This window comes from Camelus ferus, chromosome X (genome assembly GCF_009834535.1).
Source record: "Camelus ferus isolate YT-003-E chromosome X, BCGSAC_Cfer_1.0, whole genome shotgun sequence".
NCBI classification, from domain to species: Eukaryota; Metazoa; Chordata; class Mammalia; order Artiodactyla; family Camelidae; genus Camelus; species Camelus ferus.
The window spans coordinates 41,526,770-41,548,614 of record NC_045732.1 but is presented as its reverse complement, the minus strand read 5'-3'; the positions used below and the strand labels follow the sequence as shown (position 1 = coordinate 41,548,614).

Sequence of the window (21,845 nt, the reverse complement as noted above, 5' to 3'; positions counted from 1 at the left end):
AAAAGGATCCTGATAACCAGGTCTCAATTAGTTTCAATACTACACAAAGTAGATAAGAGAGGATTTTCATGCCATAAGACTGCTTTTCAAGTCTATGTGTATTCATGTTTCTGTATTTTGTTTTCACAAACAAAATAAGGGGTATGCATGGAGCATTTTTTACAGAGCAGCAGAAAGAACTCACATCTTTGATGAGCAGTGCATGCAGCATGACATCAGTCAATCCATTGTCCTGGAGTGAGGAAAGCAGTGATGGTTCTTGAAATACAAACACAGTCACCACTTCAGTAGCTAAAAAAAAAAGATGAGAAATATAAGAAACTTAGGGAAAAACTCCAAAGGCTCAAACAAAACAAAAAAGAGAACTTAATGTACAAGAATTTAATGCACGTGCTTACTATGAAATAAAAGTTCTTAATAATGCTTATCAGAGATTGATCACTATTAGGAATTTAGTGACTTATCCTTAAAGATTTGTATGGGGCAATGTACAGGCATGACAATTATAGTCAATAATACTGGACTGAGTAGTAGAAATAGCTAAAAGAGTAGATTTCAGGTGCTCTCATCACATTAAAAAAGGTTAACTATGTGAGGAGATAATGTGTTAGTTTGTTATCTTATTAGCTTGACTACAGAAATCATTTCACTATGTATATCAGATCATGTTGTACACCTTAAATATATACAATTAAAATATATATATAAATAAAACCTTCCAAATTTAAGATTTTTATGAGCATATTTATGAGTGAGGTTAACTTGTTTTTTCAATTGTAATATGTACCATATAACCTCCTTTATCTTTCCTTTGTCACTGCAACTCATTCAATTTGAATGGCTGCATATTGTTCCACTAAATACATACATCACCATATATATAAACCAGTCCATAATGGTGAGAATTGATAAACCTAAATATATATCTTTTTTTGTCTGCTTAAGCAGGAAAAAAACACAAGATGGGTATGTATGGGTATGCTGGGTTAAAGTGAATGTAAACCTACTGATGAAATGGACAAAATGTCTTCTAAAAAGCCCTTTCAGCAACTTTAAAATACCATCAGCAATGTGAAGAGCCCTTGGGTATTAATCTGATCAATTTTTGACAACATTTAGAAATGCACCATAAAACTACTATCAATGCTTCTAGAACATGGCAAAAACTCTACTCAGAGGGAACAATACAGCATTAATGCATTAATTAAAAAGTAACCAAAATCGAAGCTAGAAGAAATCAACAGAAAAAGCAGAATTTAGTGAAACTATAAGCAAAAAGCACAAATAAGTAAAACCAGTAAGCAGTCCTCTGAAAAGACTGAAAAAGTTTACAAACTTATGGGAAATCAAATAAAGAGAGTAATACACATTAGCAATGAAAACAGGATTTAACTGGATACAGAACAAAAAATTATTTTATAAACTATGTTAACAATGAAATGCAATGCTTTTTAAAGAAAATGTCGTAAAAACTGACCCTCAAGAAATGATAGCAGGGGGAGGGTATAGCTCAGTGCCTAGCACGCACAAGGTCCTGGGTTCAATCCCCAGCACCTCCATGGAAAAAAAAAAGGAAATAAGTAAACCTAATTACCTCCTCTTGCCAAAAACAAAACAAAACAAAAAAACCCAACAACAACAAAACAAAAAACTGGATTTTCTGGTCAAGATGGAGTGGTAGGACCACAACCTCGCCTCTCCTCCTGACTATAACGAAACCACAACTGACTGGTAGACAACCATTGAAAAGAACACTGGAACCTAGCAAAGAAGATCATCTTCAAATGCAAACATAAAGAAGGAACCACAGCAGGACAGTAGGAGGGGGTGTGCTTGATATATAATTGGGCCCCATTACCCCCCAGGTAGGTGACCCACAGACTGAAAAATAATTAAGTTGCAAAGTCCCTCCCACAGGAGTGAGAGTTCTTAGCCCCACGTTAGGCTCCCCAGCCCCAGGTTCTCATACTGGGAGGAAGAGGAGATCCCAGGACATCTGGTTTTGAAGGCCAGTGGGGCTTAAGTCCAGGAGCCCCCTGGGACTGGGGGAAACAGCGACTTCACTTTCTTGGGAAGCGTACACAGAATCTCACGTGCACCAGGTCCAAAGGCAGAGGCAGTGATTTCACAGGAACCTGGGCCAGACCTGCCTGCTGGTTTTAGAGTCTCCTGGGGATGTGGGAGATGGCTGCAGCTCACCCAGGGGACATAAAAGCTGGTGGTGGACATTCCGGCAGTGTTGATCTACATGAGCTTTCCTGGAGGCTGACATCTTGATTGGATCATTAGCACCAAGAACTAGCCCCACCCAACAGCCTGTAGGAAAGCCTCAGGCCAAACAACATACAGGTGGGAACACAGCCACACCCATCAGCACACTTCCTAAGCCACATAGGCCTCTAGACAAGTCCCTATCCACTGGAGGTCCAGGACTAAGCTTCACCCACCAGTGGGCAGGCACCAGCTCATCCTGCCAGGAAACCTGCATAAGCCTCTAGTCCAGTCTCATCCACCAGGTGCAGATACCAGAAATAAGAAAACAACAATCCCAAAGCCTGTGGAAGGAATCCACAAACAAAGGCCAGACTCTACATTAGGACTGGCTGGACCCTGGTCCTTGGTTGACAAGAGAGAAGTGTACTGCTGCGATGCACAAGACATCTCCCACAGAGGGTCACCTCTCCAAGGTTGAGAAAAGTAACTAACTTACCTAAAAATACAAACAGAAAGATAAATATGAGTTGGCAAAGGAATATCTCCCAGGCCGAGGCACAAGATAAAATCCCAGAAGAAGAAATATGTGATGAGGAGATAGGCAATTTACCTGAGACTTTAAAGTAATGATGGCGAAAATGTTCAGAGAACTCGAGAAGTACAGATGCACAGAGTGAAGTTTTTAGCAAAGAGTTGGAAAATATAAAGAATACCCAAACAGAGTTGAAGAATAAAATCACTGAAATGAATAACACACTAGAAGGAACCAAGAATAGACTAAATGAGGCAAAAGAACAGATCGATGAGCTAGAAGATAAATTAGTGGAAATCACTACCACAGAACAGAAAAAAGAAAAAAGAATGAAAAGAAACAAGGACAGTTTAAGAGAACTCTGGGACAACATGAAGCATAGTAATATTCTCATTACAGCGGTCTCAGAAAGAGAAGAGAGAGAGAAAGGACCTGAGAATATTTTTGAAAAGATAATAACTGAAAACCTTCCCAACTTGGGAAAGGAAACAGTCAACCAAATCCAGGAAGTGCAAAGTTCCACACAGGATCAACCCAAAGAGGAACACACCAAGGCACATAGTCATCAAATTGACAAAAATTAAGGATAAGGAGAAAATATTAAAATTAGGAGGAGAAAAGCAACAAATAACATACAAGGGAACTCCCATAAGGTGATCAGCTAATTTTTCAGCAGAAATTCCACAGGCCATAAGGGAGTGGTGCAATATATTTAAAGTGATAAAAGGGGAAAACTTACAACCAAGAATACTCTATCCAGCAAGGTTCTCATTCAGATTTGATGGAGAAATCAAAAGCTTCACAGATAAACAAAAGCTAAAAGAAGTCAGCACCAGCAAACCAGCTTTACAACAAATGTTAAAGGAACTTCTCTAGTCATCAAACCACAAGAAAAGAGAACAAAAAGGAAAGAGAGAAAAAAAAAAACCTAGAAAAGATTGTTTTGGCAGTTCGGGATCTTTTATGGTTCTACACAAATTTTGGGATTGTATGTTCCAGTTCTGTGAAAAATGTGAGGACTTTGACAGAGGCTGCACTGAATCTGTAGATTGCTTTGGGCAGTACAGCCATTTTGATAATGTGGACTCTTCCAAGAGCACAAGATATCTTTCCATTTCTCTGTATCACCTTCAATTTCCTTCATCAATGTTTTACAGTTTTTAGAGTATAGGTAACCCCCTTGGTTAAGTTTATTTCTAGGTATTTTGTTCTTTTTGATGCAATAGAAATGTTTATGCCAGTTACAAAATTCTGGTTTTTGAAGCGGAAAAAAGAAGTGAATGAAGGTCTGCAAATGCAAAATATCCTTCTTATGGGTGAGCTGTATTCCACTACATATATACACTGCATCTTCTTTATCCATTCATCTATTGATGTGCACTTACGATGCTTCCATATATTAGCAATTATAAATAATGTTGCTGTTCACAGCAGGGTGTATGTATCTTTGTGAATTAATTCTTATTTTGTGGTTGGCTTTATTCCTTTGATAACTATGTAAGTTTTAAAAAAAAGCTAAAGCTCTAAACATTCTTAGAAACAATGAACAGTACATATATGTAAATTTAAAAATACGTGCAGTATATTATGTATATATTTGCATGCAATACATTGTATATGCACAAACTGTAACAATCCTACCTAATAAAACTGAAAAATAAACAAACAAAAAACAAAACAAAACAAAAAACTACCAAGTAACAGAAAGGAACCAAGCCAAACAGTTTTAAATGTGTTATTAAACCTTCTAGGGGCAATTAAACAAGACTTCTTAACTCATTTAATGAGATTTTTAAAACTTTGATTTTAGGCTGCTCCTCTCGCTCCCTTCTCTTTGGAGACGGCCCCCACTCTGTCTATGGAGTGTGTATCTACTTTTATTCTAACCCGAGCACCCAACCTCCACACCTCGTGGCCTTTCTCTCATCTTCTAAAACAGCCTACACTCTATGTACTATGTATCTCTCTAAATTAATCTACCTTTAGTCAAAAAACAGAAGAAAACAAACAAACAAACAAAACCTTTGATTTTAAAACCTGACAAAGGTGCATGCACATATAATATCCATAGACCATGTATAAAAAAACTTGTAATACAGATACCTGAGATCTAAAAGAAATCAGGATTTTCAGTTCAAGACTGAAACAGAGCACCTCTCATCTATTCCAAATGCCACTGAAATGGCAGATATATGACAATTAGTGGGACCGACAGTTGTTAATGGTTTTTGTGATTTCTGATAGCTATAAACTTATGGAAAATTTAAGTCCTTTTCCGGGTTTCTACTGGTATTTGACAGACCCCTCCATAGATTTTCATCTGTGCAAATGTCTAAATTCTAAGGAGCTACTAAAATTGAGTATTCATAAACTGAAATTAGTGTTTATTAGAGATTACTAAGACATTCAATCTGTTATTTTAAGGAGGTCTAACTATAATGCTATGTCATAATGCTACCGTGCAACAGGGATAGTTTAAACCCTCTTTTAGAATTAACAGATGATTAAGAATTAGAGTTCTAAAAAGGATACACAAAAACTAATTAGCTCCAGATGGGACTAAGCAACTAATTCCTAAAAGAGCTACAATAACTCTCAAAAATTTATGATTAAAATAAAATTCTAGAATCCACTAACTCCATAAAATAGCAATAATCTGTTAAGACATACAGTCTCTTAAAAATAAGGAAATAGCTGGCAATTAAAAACATTTATAAAAAAATAAAAAATTTGATAATGCAATAGGCATCTTGAAAGATTACACAGAGAAATTCTCTCAGAAAATGACATGAGAGCAATATGGCAGTCTTATTAGCCACACAGTAGGGTTTCCAGAAGAGAATATGCAAGTTAAAAGGAATTTTCCTGAAGCAGGAAAAAATATTGAGAGTTTTAAAAGGGCCTGACCAAGTGCTATGAGGGAACACTGAAAAGAAATAGAACTAAATACATCCTGGTAAAATTTGTGAGCTTCAAGGATAAAGAGAAAATTAAGTTACCTACAAAGGACCAAGAATCAGTTTAACATGATGGTTATCTACAATATGTAACATAAAAGGACAATGGAGAAACACCCACAAAATTCTGAAAGAAAAGGAAGTATCACCCTAAAAATTACCTAAAGATGTAGTCCAACAAAATTTAAAAATGAATCAAAGAGAAGGAAAAGTCAAGGATTACTAAAAAAGAGAAAACAAAGAGAATGCTGAAAAAGAAGTGAAGGCAGGCTAAAGGTCTTATTTTGTCCAGTTTAGCAGAAGACAGGATAAGAAATTTTAAGTTTAGATGTTGATAAAATATAAGGATAATCGTTACAAAAAAGGCATTAAGAAAATTAATGTAAGATTCAGAATATGAAAAAAAGCATTAACATAAAACACAAGACTTCAGAAAAAAGAAAAACAAACACACTAGAGATCACAAAAATTATGTCTCCTATAATAAATGGGCACCTCCAGCATGCCAAGGCCTGTAGACCACAGGTCTGAAAATATCATGGAACGTTCTGGCTCTCATTGGCCTGGCAATGCCTCATTTGCTTGGCCTGCATCTGGGATTCTACCACTCCAGCTCAATTCCAAACTCCCTGGGCTCTTTTTTGCCCATGCTGTCACCTCACTTGTTTGGGGTATTCAATCAGCTCAGCTTTCTTGTAAGAAATTATACTCACAACTCCTGTTGGAGACAATGGAATATTGATTTTCAGTCACTTTTGTAATTATTTCTCAAATGCATAAAACTTTCCATCGAAGTCTTGGCGCTAGGCCAGGACTCCCATCAATCGAGCATCCTAGATGATTTCAACATACTTGATAGTGCCACCCTCGATGCTGATACCCACAAATGTTTTAACTGTCCCTAAACTGCTGCCACATCACTCATAACAACTCCAAGGCCCCATGAGCTAAGATTTCCCCTCATACACTTGGCATCAATCACCATCTTTGGTGTAATAGGCACAAGTTTAAGTATTTTCAGTTCTGTAACAGGCTCATCTCATAGAGGCTGCCCAGACAACGGCATAACTCCTGGCCAACCACATAAACCAAACAACTCAAGACTTAGAATCCCTCATTGAGGGAGGCCATGTGGTTGCTATGATAATTGGTAACAGATTAGCATTAAACTACCTACTGTGCATTTCAAGGTGGAGCTTGTGCCTTAAAGGGGACCTCCTGCTGCATGTGGGTTAATATAGGAAAGGTATCCAGAATAGTTTAACAAATAGAACAACAAACTAAAACAGTCAATTATATTACTCCAAGAGATTCTCAGATCCCCATTAATTTCTTTCCCTTGTTGTCGTCTGCCTGGGGTGAAAGGCTCTACACTATCATTTATGGAGCTAAATTAATAATTGCTGGACTGATTATTTTGGGTTGGCTTTCTAAATTTGGTCCCTCTGAAGTATAAGTTTATTTACAGGAAACCTGGGAGGTTGTTATGATAATTCAAATGCCAGGGATGAATTAAAACTTTACAGAAGGAATTTTGACCTCCATTGATGTTTGCTTTTGTGCTCTAAGTCCTGCTTTCTGCATCATCCTGAGAGGGGTCACCTGCTCCTCACCCTTACCCTAACAAGCACATATATCCTCTTGCTGCCTCTTTTAAACTTCTCCTTCATAAAAAAAGGCCTGTGCACTCGCAGTTTCTCTGTTCTGGGCTTTCTTCCAGAGATAGATAGATAGAGATAGAGAGAGAGGGGGCCATCTTTCCCTGCCCCTTGACTTGGGACTTCTCCAACTGTGTAACAAATCTTTCTTTGACCATACCAAAAGACTACTGTCATGAGTTTTTCCACCTGAAAACTAACCTTGAAAGAGAGTCTCTCCATGTCAAGATGGAGCTGCTATAACACAAGGAACATTTCCTCAACCTGATCAAGAGGAACAAATATTCAACACAAAATCTTCTGCTAACCTCAAACTTAGTGGTGAAATACTGAAGCTTTTCCTTCTGTCAGGAACAAAGCAAAGAAGCCCATTCTCACCACTTCTATTTAGCAGTGAACTGGAAATTTTTGCCAGTGTAGTAAGACAAAAATTTTTTAAAAATTAAAACAAAAAATAGAAAGCATAAAGATTATAAAAAAGTAGAACTATGTGCAGACTATGTAGAGCATCTTAATCAACAAATCAATTATGAACTACTAATTTAGCAAGGTCACAGGATACAAAGCTAATATACAAAAACCCTATATTGCTTCAACAAGGGAGTTAAGTATCTAAGTTTGAGTAGCTCAAACGACTCCCTCCAGACACCCCAAAATATTAAAAAAAATGCACGCTACTGATACAAAGAGGCTTTCTTTATTTTTATACCTCCCACTAAATTCTTTACAGTTTTAAGGATAATTCTAGAAACCTACATATCTTATGTATTATCCTGTTTATGTATGGCACTCAGTAAGTGCCAGTTAATAAAAACAAGATTTTAATAGCAGCAATACTCAACATAGTGATAATGTCAAAATGCAAGGATATCTATAAATAACTGTAAAGTACCCACAGATTCCAAAAACTGCATTTTTCTACAGTGAGAAACAATTTTCTATACTACAGCTTACAGGTCTGACATTCAACTCTAAGAATGGAAACCATTCTGACTGGATTTTCTAGACCAAGGTTAGGGACAACCACTGAATAAAGACATGTTTCTTATCACACTTGCAGCCTAAGTATAGTACAAAAAGCCAAATGTACAATAACAATACCTATTACAAATGATTCACAATATACTACAAATAGATGTCTACTGCAAACTGAATTCTGATCTTTATTTCATCACCAACTAGAAAGATACATAATCACACAGTGGACAAATGTGGATAGTAAAATCCTGCAAGGATATTAAAACACAAAGAACTCTGCCAGGTCATTCCAGCTTGGTATAAACAAATATCAACTCCACTTACCTAGGAGAAAGAGTGATGGGCCATAGTATTCTGCATTGCTGATGATGTGTTTCAGGGAGGTAGGCAGAGAACCATCCATCACTAAGAGAAAAGGAAATATCAAGGAGAATATGATCAGACTGGGAGTATTTTGATGCGTGGGGATGACGGAGCAGTGTATTACACATACCACACTGTGGTTAAAAAAAAAGTCTATGTTGATTCCAATCTAATGGCCCTTACTTGTCTCCTCCTTATATTCTATTTATTCCTTGTCCATGCAATAACCTTTTAACAACAGTAAGTCAAAGAAAAAAGACACAGAGAGACAGAGTCGGGTAGCAGGCTGGAAGTGAACACAAATTCAAAAGCTAGAAAAGGAAAAAAAATGAATCATTATGAAAACAGTTGAACAATCCTTGTATCTAGGAAAAGTGATACTAAAGGACTAACTAAAAGCTATTCAAAATGGCATGGCCTTTTCCTAAAAAGTATGAAAAGGACAAATCCCTGAGAGAGTCAAACACTCTTCCAGAAAGTATCTAGAATCAAATACCATGTCGTATGCCATCTGAGAAAGCAGGGTCTTGAATAGCCTTCTTGAGGAAATTCAACATGGATTTGAGAAGTGCTGCTCGTTGTGGAATACACTGGACTCCTGGCAAGGGAGAAAGAGGATTATACTGGGTTCACTGTTAGAACACAATGAGCAGATACATAAAACCAATTTTTAAGAGACCCATGTACCTACAGTAACACTAGCAGACATTTTAAGTGAGATCTCTGGGTGTTGGGAAGAATACTTACCTAAGCTTTGAAACTGGAAAAAAATAAATCACCAAGGACTACACAAAACTAATACTAAAACTAAAAGCCTAAAGTAAAAAAGAAAAATTATAAAGTAAAAAGATTAAAACTCTCTGAGCCTCAGTTCCTGTTTTGAATATTATCTGCCCTCAATCATGGCTGCTTTGAAAAAATAATCAATGTATGAATAGTTAGAAAACCATAAAATGCTGAGATAAATGTTAATATGAATAAATGAACACCAGAGTGGCAAAATAATACACAGTTTTAAGAAGCAAACCTTCAAATGAACCACGTAAAGCTCCCCACAAAGCACTCTTTTTCACTAGTTTAGTAATTCACTCAGTGTGACAGGCTGTCTATCTATGTGTCTACGCACCAGGACGAGGGCCGGGGCCAGAGGAGATACTAGTGCTGCTGGAGCTTGATGCCCGTAACTCAACATCCAGCCGGTGTTCCATAGAGATGGAAGAACCAGGACTACTTTCCATAGTCACATCTGCAACTGAAGGAAAAGTTATGATAAATTAGATAGAAAAAAAGGCACCAACAAAAGGAATATTGCTTGAGACAATTTTTTCCATAAAGTGAGATGAATGATATCAAAATGCAGAAGGATTAGAATATTGAAACCCAAAATGAAAATACAGTTAACTACTGAACAATTTAAAGGTTAGGGGTGCCAACCCTCCATACAGTTGAAAATCTGCATGTAACTTTACAGTCAGCCCTACACATCTGAGGGTCCACATCAGTGGATTCAACCAAATGTGGATTGTGTAGTACTGTAGTACATATTCACTGAAAAAAATCCACTTATAAGTGGACCTGTGCAGCTCAAACCTGTGTTGTTTGAAGGTCAACTGTACAACCTTTCCACAAATAGAAAGGTATTTAATACAATTAGTTATTCAAGACATGCAAATTTAAAACAATCCTACAAAAAGAAGTTCTTCAATATTTCTTATCTACCAAATTTGGGTGGAAAAAAGGCGGTAAGTAAAATATGCGATTTCATATACTACTGGGGTAGAGCTTTCTTGGAGAGTAACTTAATAATAAATATTAAAGGCATTATGATAATAATACTGAACATATGATATGGAAAAGTGTCTATGATACATTGAATGAACAACGCTAAACTGAACAGTATGTTAATGACGTCATCTTCCTATTTTAAAAAGTGATATACTTATGTCAATATGTATTTGAACACGCATATAAAAAAAAGACCAAAAAGAACTATACCAAAATAGCAGCTATGGTGGGTGGGAAGTGAGTATCCCTTTTACTTTACATACTTGGATATAATTTGAATTAATCGACAAGATTCACAAGTACTTATTAAAATTTATAAAATACAATAAAGCTCCATTAGTAATAAACTACTATTTACTTTTGAAATATTTTCTTCCAGTCTTTTATATACATATACAAACATTCATACACGTACCTACTTATACACGGGAAACACAAGCTTATGGTTTTATAACCTGCTTTTCATTGAATATAAAATTTTCTCTACCAGTACATCATAATCACCTGGATTAGCTGTAAAAACGCAGATTCCTGATCTTCACTTACAAATTTACTAAATCTAAGCACTGTAGACAGGGTCTAAATCTTTAGCAAGCACTTTATTCTTATGCTTACTAAAGTTTGACAACCACTGATTTATAGTGAACAGTGAGTGAGTCTTTAAATTGTCTTCTACACTACACCATTTAGGAGATGTCACATTTTAATCAACACTTGGCTCTGCACCATTAACTCAAATGCCAAGTTGCCCGCTGTAGACTATAGAGATAGAAATTGGGTAATTTCTAGGGACAGCAACATACATAGGTAACTATGTTCACACACACACACAAAAAAAAAAAGAGAGAAAAAAAGAATGACAACCTATGGATATTTAGTGTCAAGAATGAAAGCGTTATAAATCCTAATACCTTTATCATTAGCATAACAGATACATGTAATGACATCTTAGGTCATCAAGATAAGAACAATTTAAATTCTAAGAAAGCTATTTTGTGCAACAGTTCTTAATTTTTGGTACTATTATTAAGAACTATGCACAGTGGGGGAGAGGGGCAGGGAGGTTTTTAAAAAGGACATACACGATGCACCTGGAGAATATTTGGTCTTCTAGCTTTCCGATTTTATGTTTTAAAAGTTGTCCTCTACCCAACTTTTTCACCTCTCCCTTCCCTTCTCAAAATAGCCAGATAGTTTCAGAGTGTCCCATTTTAGAGTCTACACTCTGTATCTTTCCCTAACACATATTTAAACACCTACGATGTATCAGGCACTGTTGGAGAAACAAACAGTATCCTGATTTCATGGAGTTTACATTTTAGTGGGAATAAGAAGATAATGAACCGATAATTAAGAAAACAGCTAGTATGTCTTGAAATAAAACCGATTAACACCATGGAGTGACTGTAGGGCTCTACTGCAGCTCTACCATCTGCTTCACTTTCCATCTCTACTCCCAACAATTGTTTTGTTGCTGAAAATATATTCTCAAGTCAGTTGTGCACTTTAAAATTTATAAGGAAGAATGAAAACTGAGGTTGGATGACAGGAAAATGTCAAGCACAAAAATATTGACTTAGTAACTATTAATTACCATCCATATCAGTTTCCATTTCTTCTCCTTCTTGTGTAGTACTGGGTCTCTGGATCTTTGGCTTGATCACAAATGGACATTCTTTTCGGCACAAATCTACTTCATGCTACAATCAAGGGGAAAACAATAAGGTAATCTTACATGTATATACCAGGGATTAAAAAGAATTACAACGAAAGAATGTCACAGGCAGCTTACAGAATTGGTTTCTAAAAACAAAAGGAATAAGATCGCTCTTTAGGGTTATTAGGATAGTTCCCAGGCTCAGATCTCACCACGCATAATAATACCTCAAGTCTATAAATGAAGATAGAAAGTCCACTATGAGATTGAAAAGCTGCCATGTCCAGGTTGGTGATGAGGTCAACTACTCTGACGGCTCTGGTGACAAATGTTATCTGGTCCTGTTCATCGCCTAGAAACTTTATGACCTATCAGGGAGAGAAAAAGAGATAAAACCAATCAAATGAAAAGACACGAAACTGTAAAAAAACGTGCTCCTTTGGAAACAATGCAGTCTAAGGTCTCAGGGAGTCAGTACAGTACAGGAGAAACATGTGTTTGATTCTTGGTGCTTGCCAAATGACAGTTCTATCACTTCTGGCAATTAATCTTCTGAGGTATTAGGGACATGAACTACTTTTCAGGATTAAGCTGGTGCCCAGTATCCAGCACATAGGAAAACATATCCCCACTAAGGTCATGATAAGACGTGGCAATGTCTTAATTAGTACCCAGGGCCTCCTATCATATCATGCTGGAAAATAATCAATTCTTAATAATGGAAATAGCTGCTCTTAAAAGTTGTTAATGAGATAACCGGAAGGCCAAACTTGAGAAATTAAGTATAACATTTTCTGGGTAAGCGTTCTTATGCTAACTGCTCTCACTGTGAACCATTTCAAACTTGCAACTCTACACTCTCTTTTAGTTGACTTCCCACAAACATATTTTTTAAAGTAGAGTACCTTCAATAAAGCTTCCATCATTCCACAGGAGACCAAGGCTTCACCACCAGCATCATAGCTGGCCAGATGGTATAAAAAAGAGAAGAGAGCAGTGGCAAACTGGTGAGGGTATGGATCCATGGAAGGATCTAAAAGGGAGATTGGGAGAGGACAGAAAGAGTAAGATCAGAATTTGCTGTTAAGTTGGCAGGATATTAAACAAAAGCAGACAAGATGAAGGGTAGGGTTCCTCCTGGTGCCTAGGATAATAACCATCAAAACTTACCAATCATGGCCTGGATACAGTTCCGCACAAGTACAGGCAAAAACCCATGGTAAGAGGCAGTTCCAGTACAATCAATAATACTGCTGAGTTTGGGAGTTCTCTCCAAGTGGACAATTGATGTTAATGTTCGTAAAGAAGCAGCTTTAATCTCCTGTGAAAACAGAAGGTAAACGTGGGATGTTTTAAATAAGAAATACATGACCAATCCAAGTTGCTAATACCCCAAACTCTAAAACTTAAGTCATTTTACTGGTAATTGCTTGGGGTAGATGGAGGTTTGTTGAGAATAACACTGAAAACCCAGCATTTGTTAACTCTGCACCTAAATATTCAAAGAGGAAGAAGTAAAAGGGCCAAGCTTCCTTCCCTCCTGGGGTTCATTCAAAACCTCTGGGAAAAACCAAAAGGAAAATACATGTAAGTCTGATATACACAGGAGAATACTAATAAATACTTACCATAAGCTGCTTATCTGTTATTTGAAGGACATCTACCAACTCCTCTATCAACCCATTATACAAGATACTGTTTGCTGACTCCTGCAAGGCATTGGAATACACTGCAAAAGGAGAAATAAACACTTTAAGCAAGAAGGCAGTGGTCAAGCCACTGCCTAATGACAAAACCTTTTGGCACCTACTGGTTCTGGGGAAGGACTCCCTTCCCATCAGCACTGGAGGGCAGAATCACTGAATTCTAGAGGACTGGATCAAATATAATGATAAGCTCCAAATACCCACCAAACTGACCAATTCTCCTATTAATGGTATCGACTGTCTTGAGCAAGGATTTTCAAGAATAAAAGTATGAAAAGATAATAAAGAGTTAATTTTTTATAACATTATTACTTCAAAACTATTATGCCTTGGACTCCATTTTAGTCTCTCCATGTGTTTCTATTTTTTTACACAAAACACACAAGCTATAAAGAACAGAATTTATGGACTACTGTAGATTAAGTCAGAAATTTGTATGACACTGAAGTAAAACTTGAGAATACAGGTAATCCACTTCCAATGAATCCTACACGGAGGTAATATTGAACGTAGTCTCCCGAAGTACTAAGTAATGGGATTTGAGTACATTTGTTAAAAACTGAATGTGCTAACCCACTAACACACCAGAAGTTATGCTAGTTACGAGTAAAAACAGAATAACAGGAATTTCAAGGACCTACTATATAGTATAGGGAATTATATTCAGTAACTTTTAATAACCTATAATGGAAAAGAATCTGAAAAAGAAAAAAAAATCTATGTATGTATAACTGACTCCTTTGTTGTACACCTGAAACTAATACAACATTGTAAATCAACTATATTTTAATTAAAAAAATTACAAACTTCACTTTAAGGAACTCATAGTTTAAAAGAACAGAAAAACAAGTAATAACATAATAAAGAATAGTAACATTAATAGCAGCTACCATTTTATACCTTTTATGTGCCAGGCCTGTACTTTAGGGGTTTTCATTTAATCCTCAGATCAGCCTATAAAATACATACTATCCCAATATTAAATGAAGAAACTAAGGCCAAAAGGATAAACATATGCTTAATAATCTGCAGAATCAGGGTGAAAGCCTAAGACTGATTCCAAAATCAGTGTTTTCCACTCTATCACTCTACAGGAAAAAGTAAAATGCATAGTATCGACTATTTAATGAATCCTTTCTGATTTATTTCAAAATTATACTCCTATAGAAGAGGAAGATGAAATGGGAAGAGGGAAAACAGGGCCCACTGGGAGATGGCTACCTGAACACTCATTTAAAACAAAAGACCAAAATAAAAATTAAATCTATATATGTCAATAAGCATCATTCTTTCTGATCCAACATTAAGGAGTCCGAGAATGATGAATATGGTGAACACTAGGAATGCTGGCAATTGTACAATTTCACTTGTCACCTAGGTAACTTTAATAAGCCTCATAGCAACAGACAGTTGAAGTTCAAAGGAAATCAAATCTAAACTGCCTAACCAGGGCCTGTTAATTATACCTTGTTGTTCTCTTACCTAATATAGATATTGCATGCAGCCTGGCCTGAACAGCCTGTAATCGCTTCCTGTGATTAGAAAAGCCATGGGCCAGCCGTATGTGTGTAAATAACAGCATCTGTAAAGACATTAAGACCTAAATTAGGACACCAATGGAAAAGGTGAGTATACTTTCTGGGGGCTAAACCTTACCCATTGGGCTACTTGGTTTATTTTTGCTATTTGTGATCAAAAAGAACAGTTCCATTTTGAGGTCAGATGACAAAATGGGAGGGACAAAGGCTCACAGAATCCTAATATCCTAACATAAGCCAAGAACTATACTGGAAGGTGACAAACTGGAGACACTTTGGCAAGAGTTCTGATTATCATTAATCAAATTAAATATTTGATCACCACTACAATGAGCAGAAAAAAATAATACAACTAAATGTTTTCTCCTTTGGTATCCAAAGTGTTGAGCTGCCACCACTTCTTAGATACTCATGGTGAATAAGGCAGCTTATATTTTCTTCAAACTCTCATAAGGACTGAGGAAGTCAGTTAATTGTTGACCTTACTAAAGGTGAGAAAGGTGAGGAAATTAAGGCCCACAGAGGCTAATCTGCCCATGGTCTGACTCCATTCTTTTTGCTATGCTATCTCCTAGCTCCCGCACATATAATTGATCCATATGGCTAACAACCACATGTTTTAGATATTTTTAAGACATATCATACCTGCTTATCCTTAGGAATGCTGTACATTTTGGTAAGAGATTCCATGATTTCAGAAGGGCTTTCTGAAATCTACATTAGAAAAAAAAACATTTAAGAACAAAAAGTGAACCAAATGTTAAGAAATCAGCCAATAGTCAAAGATTCCCCCTTACCTTGTCAAGTTGCTCTATGTGAATATAGTGTAGTGTGTTACTAGTTGTCTGAAATTAAAAAGATAGGAGAGTTGTTAGGAGTCACTGTCTGTCTATCTTAGCTTCCCCTTGCCATAGGACTGTAAGAGCTATCTGAAAAACAAGATATCACCCTAGGTGGAAGCCTCAACTGAATGCTCTTAAAATCAAAGTATCTTTAGAGGCTCCCCAAATACCCATTTTATACAGAATATTCTCAGGAAAGCTTCTTTGAAACCAGTAGTATCAAAATATAATGCCCACAGCCAGATACATTTCATATTCTTCCTTATCCGTTTTTAACCTTCATTGACTTAATATTCACAGCAAAGAATGAATCCATGAAAATGGTTTCCCTCTAAAAGTGCATTAGAACTATTTTCAAGGCACCATTAATCTAGAAAGATTATTTATTATTATATATTCTAGGTAGAAAGAAAAAAAGGTATTTTATATACATATTTATTATTATATATTGTAGGTAGAAAGGAGAAAAAAGACCTTATTCACCAGGCTACTTCTAAACCAAAGTGAATTTTGGGATCTCTTCAAAGAATATGGAACGACCAGATAATTGAAGCAGGAGCCTGCAAGCAATATATAGACTTCCTGCAGGCTGGTTTAAGTAAAGAAAATTGAGCCATCACTATCCAGGTTATTATACATATAGCATGGTAGAATTCTCAACTGAGACTGAGGAAAATACACAAGTCATAACAGTACCCCATAAATGGAGTCCTGTCTTTTGGCAGTTCCAATGTAAGTAAGATTCAAACCTATTAGAACTGGGCATACAATGAACACTTACTCCTCAGAAGCTGCTCAGTATATTTAGCTTGGGAGAGTAGCACTGTAGCTCAACATCATTCCCTCATTTTCCTGAGGACTCCTAGGAAGTCAACCCCAGTTACAGATCAGACTCTATTAGAATAAATCTGAATGAGACTCACCCTTTTCTCGATTTTGACCTCGGCCCCAGGGTCTGCATAGAATTCAAAGTGTAGTGTAGTTGCACTCGGTGGGTATTTCTGTGTATAAAAGCACACAAAGGAATCAGATACCATTTTCTCCCTAATCTTCCCTCAAAGTCCTAGCCAGTTATCCAACTCACTGTGGCAGCAGAATGAGCAGTGTAGTCAGCAGCTACAGTGCCTTCACTCCTTGTTTTAGCAGAGCTCTAAAAGCCTTCATATTCCTTACTTGTAAGTTATCAGTTGCTCTTTCTTTCAAGAAATCATTTTGACTGCAGCTATTCTCAAGAGGGGAAAGAGGGGCAAGTCTGCACCCAGTAATAAGAATCCAAGGATGGAGGACAAAAACAAGGGTGTAGGTATCAGCTTGAGAATGTAAAAAAAATATTTTAATGGAAGCCTTAGAGTATACTGTGACCTTTTGATAATCTTTATTCAAGCTATGCCTCATGGACATACACTCGTAATTCTTCAAATACTCCTTTCCTTACCATTCTATACCATTTCTCATGATATCCAACTGCTTTTCTGCACAGGCAGATAGCAAGTCAATATAAACCAGACCCTGACAACAAATCCTCTTTAACTCTAGAAAAGCAACATGAAAAACAAAGTAAGACTGCAACAACATGCCCATTAAAGCATATCTTTGAAAGAAATCAGTAGCAGTGGCTGGGGATGGAGATTGTTGTATACCTCTTTATACTCTTTAAGAATCTTTTAACATGTATATATGTGTATTGCTTCCTTTCAAAGTACACAAAGTTTTCAAAGTCCCATGACATGCCAATAGATAAAAAGGATTTCTTAACATAGGCTGAGATCAAGATGGGCAATGGAAATCGTATAAGCCCAGTAAAGAGTATCATACTGTTCTCTCCAAGTGGCCAAGAACAACCTTAATATACGTAAGAAATCTCAGAAGTAACCAACTAAACTTTAAGGTGAAAAATTATTTTCTCAGCATTGGAACTCTAAACTGAATATCCTTTAAGATTTCTATAGCTTTGATTATTAAGAGAAAACACTCACCTTCCAAATTACCCAATGTCCATTCATATAATGCACACTAAAGAAAGTATACCAGCAAAGGTGAGAAAGTAATTTGTTCTTATTTGTAGTTTTTTTGTGACCAGAAAAAGAACCATTTTCACAGGGGGAATAAGGCTTGCTAAGAAAAATATACCACATTTCATTGCAGTCATTTGTCCTATACATGACAAATCGACAGAAGCAGTATATCTGCTGGAAAATATAGTTGCTTCTTGGCACAGGACTGCTATAATAATCCAATTGTGCTTCGTGGTTCTACAGCAATGTATCAAAGCAGAAGGGAGGATGGCCTGAGCTTATAATCTAAATGTGAGTGAAAGATAAGAGCAGGACAGGGCATGAGGGGTAAACACGGAAAGCACACAGAACATTATAAGTTCTCAATAACTGAAATGGCAGAACCGTTCTCCAGGCAACTGTTCTTAAATCATGCCAGACTGCCCAGAGTTCTGATAGTTCCAGTGAGAGAAAGCAAGGAAATGCACTTTCTGGGATTTTTCAGCACTTTCAAATGGATTCACCAAATGCAGTTTCCTACTCAAGAGCTGGATATGATAATATACTGTGTTTCTGAGATTCCTCATCTACCTACCACCAGCACATTGAGGACCCAAGTTTTTCTAGAAAAGGTATGCTATATTCTCAACTGAACTCGGGTTCCACAAAGGTCCTGATTTAAAGTAGCAACGTTAAATACCTTATATTCATTGTAAAGTAAGGCTCAGGAAGAGGCCACACACAGCTCTGCAAAGAGACACTCACATCCCAAAGACAGACTTACCATCATATGCAAGTCTCTGCAACATTCTGCAAGTCCAAAGCCATTCTCCTTTCCACCCCAGCTCTTAGAAAAGGAAAACAACAGCGTTAAAAACAGTGCTTAAGGTAGACGTGTGTATAAAATATTAAGAGTATATGTCTGCTTGGAACACAGTGTTGTGAAGACACCCAACATTAAAGTCAAACCAAAAAGAGGGAGCAAACAGAAGCAAAGACTTAAGACTAAAGGCAAGATGGTCTGCCTAAAGGTGATTTCTCCAATGAGGTCAATTTCATTGTTCTGTAAGGATGTTACTGGGAAGAACATGAGCAGCTATTGTAAGCAAATGCATTTTACATGCCGACAGTCATGCTTGCTGAAAGGTGAGTCTTAATCCATCAGGTCTCCAGCACTGTATTATGCTTTCCATGCTCAGCCTGTTCACCTCTCTCACTAGAGTAGAATCACATACTCTCTGGTTCCTCACTTTTTGACATAAGCCAAAGTGCAAAGTAGAAGATTCTGCACTGCTTATTACTACTGTACTGTGCTACCACAAAGTCTTAAAACTCATCAATAAGTACTAGCCCCTAAGGGAATGGGGGAGAATGGCTCAACTGTATACTATTATTAACTTCCAAATCTAAAATCCCAGCCATACAATCTTGCTTAAAAACTAGCCTGTATTTTCAATAGCATTTGAAATATCAGTCATTTTGCCTAATTCAAAACCCTCCCAGGAGTAGGGTGGGTATCTGTTGAAAACATTCAAGAGCAAATGCATTAGTCCCTGCTTCCTGGGACAAGGCATACAGCTGGGGTAAACAACTGACAAACTTGGTGAATAAGGGCTTCGAAAAGTTCCACACACTCCTGGGAATCTTCAAGGTCACATGCATGCCCAAGCTTGGGTACATTCTCAGAAAAGACCTGAGAAGGCCCTAAGTCTAGCTGACCACTAAGCTAATAGAGACTTCAATGATCACATGAAACAAAGAATTATGAAAACAGTTCAGAAAAGTCTAAATAAAAGTCTAAATAAACAACAACAAAGCATAACAACAAACCCTGGGGAGGGGTGATAATCTGATTTCCAAGAGTTGCTACACTGTAATATTCAAAATGTTCACCATTCAACAACAAAAAAGTGAGGCATGCAAAGAAACAAGACACTATAAAACACATGCAGGGAAAAAACAAAACATTATAGCAACATGACGAGTGACATCAGCACGATGGCCAAATAAGATGTCTGTCGCTTCCCATTCCCTCCACCCCAACAATAATTTGGCATCCATCCATGGACAAAAGTGCCTTTATGGGAGTTGTGGAATCCAGCTCCATATGCAAAGGGATCTGGGAGGAGTCCTGCCCACCCGATCGTTGGCTAAGACATACAGAACTCAGTCCGAGTTGTAGCCCCTGCAGTGGCCTGTGAACCGGCTGCAGCCACTCTCAGTAGCTGTTTGAAAAACTCTAGTAGAACACTATCTCAAACAGTCACCCATGAATGATAAAGGTTAAAGGACAAAAATCTTTTTTAAAAATAAGATCTAAAATACTTTGTTTATGAATATACAATATAAAAAGAGGTAAATTGTGACATCAAAAATGTAAAATGGGACAGGAGTAAAAGGGTTTTTGTATGCAATCAAAGTTAAGTTGTTATCAGCTTAAAATTGACTATTATATGATGTTTTATGCAAGGCTTATGGTAATTATAAAGCAAAAACCTAGATTAGATACGTGAAAGATGAACAGAAGGGAACCAAAGCAAACTACATGAAAAATCATCAATTCTCAAAGAAAGGCAGCAAGAGAACAAGGGAAATATAAAACAATCAGAAAATAATTAATAAGATGGCGTTACTAAATCCATGCCTATTAATGATTACTCCAAATGTAGATGGATTGATTTTTCAATCAAAAGGCACAGAACGACTGGATGGGAAAAAAAAAAAAGACCCAACTACATGCTACCTACAAGAGACTTGCTTCAGCTTTAAGGACACATGTAGGCTCAAAGTGAAGGGATGGAGAAAGATATTCTATGCAAATGGAAACCAAAAGAGGAACAGAGGTAGTTATACTCATATCAGACAAAACAGGATTTGACTCAAAACCTGTAACAGGATGCAAAGACGGTCATTATATAATGATAAAGGGGTAAATTCAAAGAGGATATAACAATTGTAAACTATATGCACACAATATTGGAGCATCTAAATATATTAAGCAAATACCAACAGATATGAAGGGAGAAACAGACAACAATACAATAATAATAGGGGATGTCAATATTCCACTTTCAACAATAGATAGATTGTACCAAGAGAAAAATCAAAATGGAAACAGTGGACGAGGAAACACTGGACTCAAACTATACTTTAGACCAATGGATCTACTAAGCATATACATAACATTTTATCCAACAGCAGAATACACTCTTCTCAAACCCACGTGGATCATTCTCTCAGATTATATGACAAGGTCACAAGACAAATCTTAGCAAATTTAAGACTGAAATCATACCAAGTATCCTTCTGGACTCCAATAGTATGAACTGGAAATCAATAACAGGAAGGAAACTGGAAAAGTTCACAAGGATGTGGAAATTAAACAATACACTTGTAAACAATCAATGGATCAAAATAAGAAACCAAAACGGAAACTCAAAACATCTTGAGACAAATGAAGATGGAAATACAACTTACCAAAACTAATGGGATGGTGGGGACTACCAAGATGGTGGAATAGAAGGATGCATCATAGCTCATCCTCTCCCACAAATACACCAAAACTAATGGGATGCACCAAGAGCAGTTCTAAGAGGGAAGTATACAGGGATAAATACCTAC

General features: G+C 36.8%; 1 protein-coding gene across 12 annotated transcripts in view; it reads right to left on the bottom strand.

Annotated features, from left to right (window-relative positions):
- The window catches only part of HUWE1 (HECT, UBA and WWE domain containing E3 ubiquitin protein ligase 1), a 138,861-nt gene that overhangs the window by 68,401 nt on the left and 48,615 nt on the right, over positions 1-21,845 (bottom strand). For 10 of the 12 annotated variants that reach the window (XM_032475500.1, XM_032475509.1, XM_032475505.1 and 7 more), the window contains 14 exons: positions 19,009-19,071; positions 17,154-17,231; positions 16,186-16,233; positions 16,034-16,102; positions 15,333-15,432; positions 13,773-13,894; positions 13,315-13,465; positions 13,050-13,177; positions 12,372-12,512; positions 12,082-12,187; positions 9,829-9,954; positions 9,199-9,300; positions 8,664-8,744; positions 185-291 (listed from right to left, as the gene is read on the bottom strand). In XM_032475500.1, coding sequence (XP_032331391.1) covers positions 185-291; positions 8,664-8,744; positions 9,199-9,300; positions 9,829-9,954; positions 12,082-12,187; positions 12,372-12,512; positions 13,050-13,177; positions 13,315-13,465; positions 13,773-13,894; positions 15,333-15,432; positions 16,034-16,102; positions 16,186-16,233; positions 17,154-17,231; positions 19,009-19,071 — 1,422 coding nt within the window. The remainder of the gene's footprint in view (positions 1-184; positions 292-8,663; positions 8,745-9,198; positions 9,301-9,828; positions 9,955-12,081; positions 12,188-12,371; positions 12,513-13,049; positions 13,178-13,314; positions 13,466-13,772; positions 13,895-15,332; positions 15,433-16,033; positions 16,103-16,185; positions 16,234-17,153; positions 17,232-19,008; positions 19,072-21,845) is intronic. The other 2 variants (XM_032475507.1, XM_032475512.1) reach the window with 1 other exon arrangement.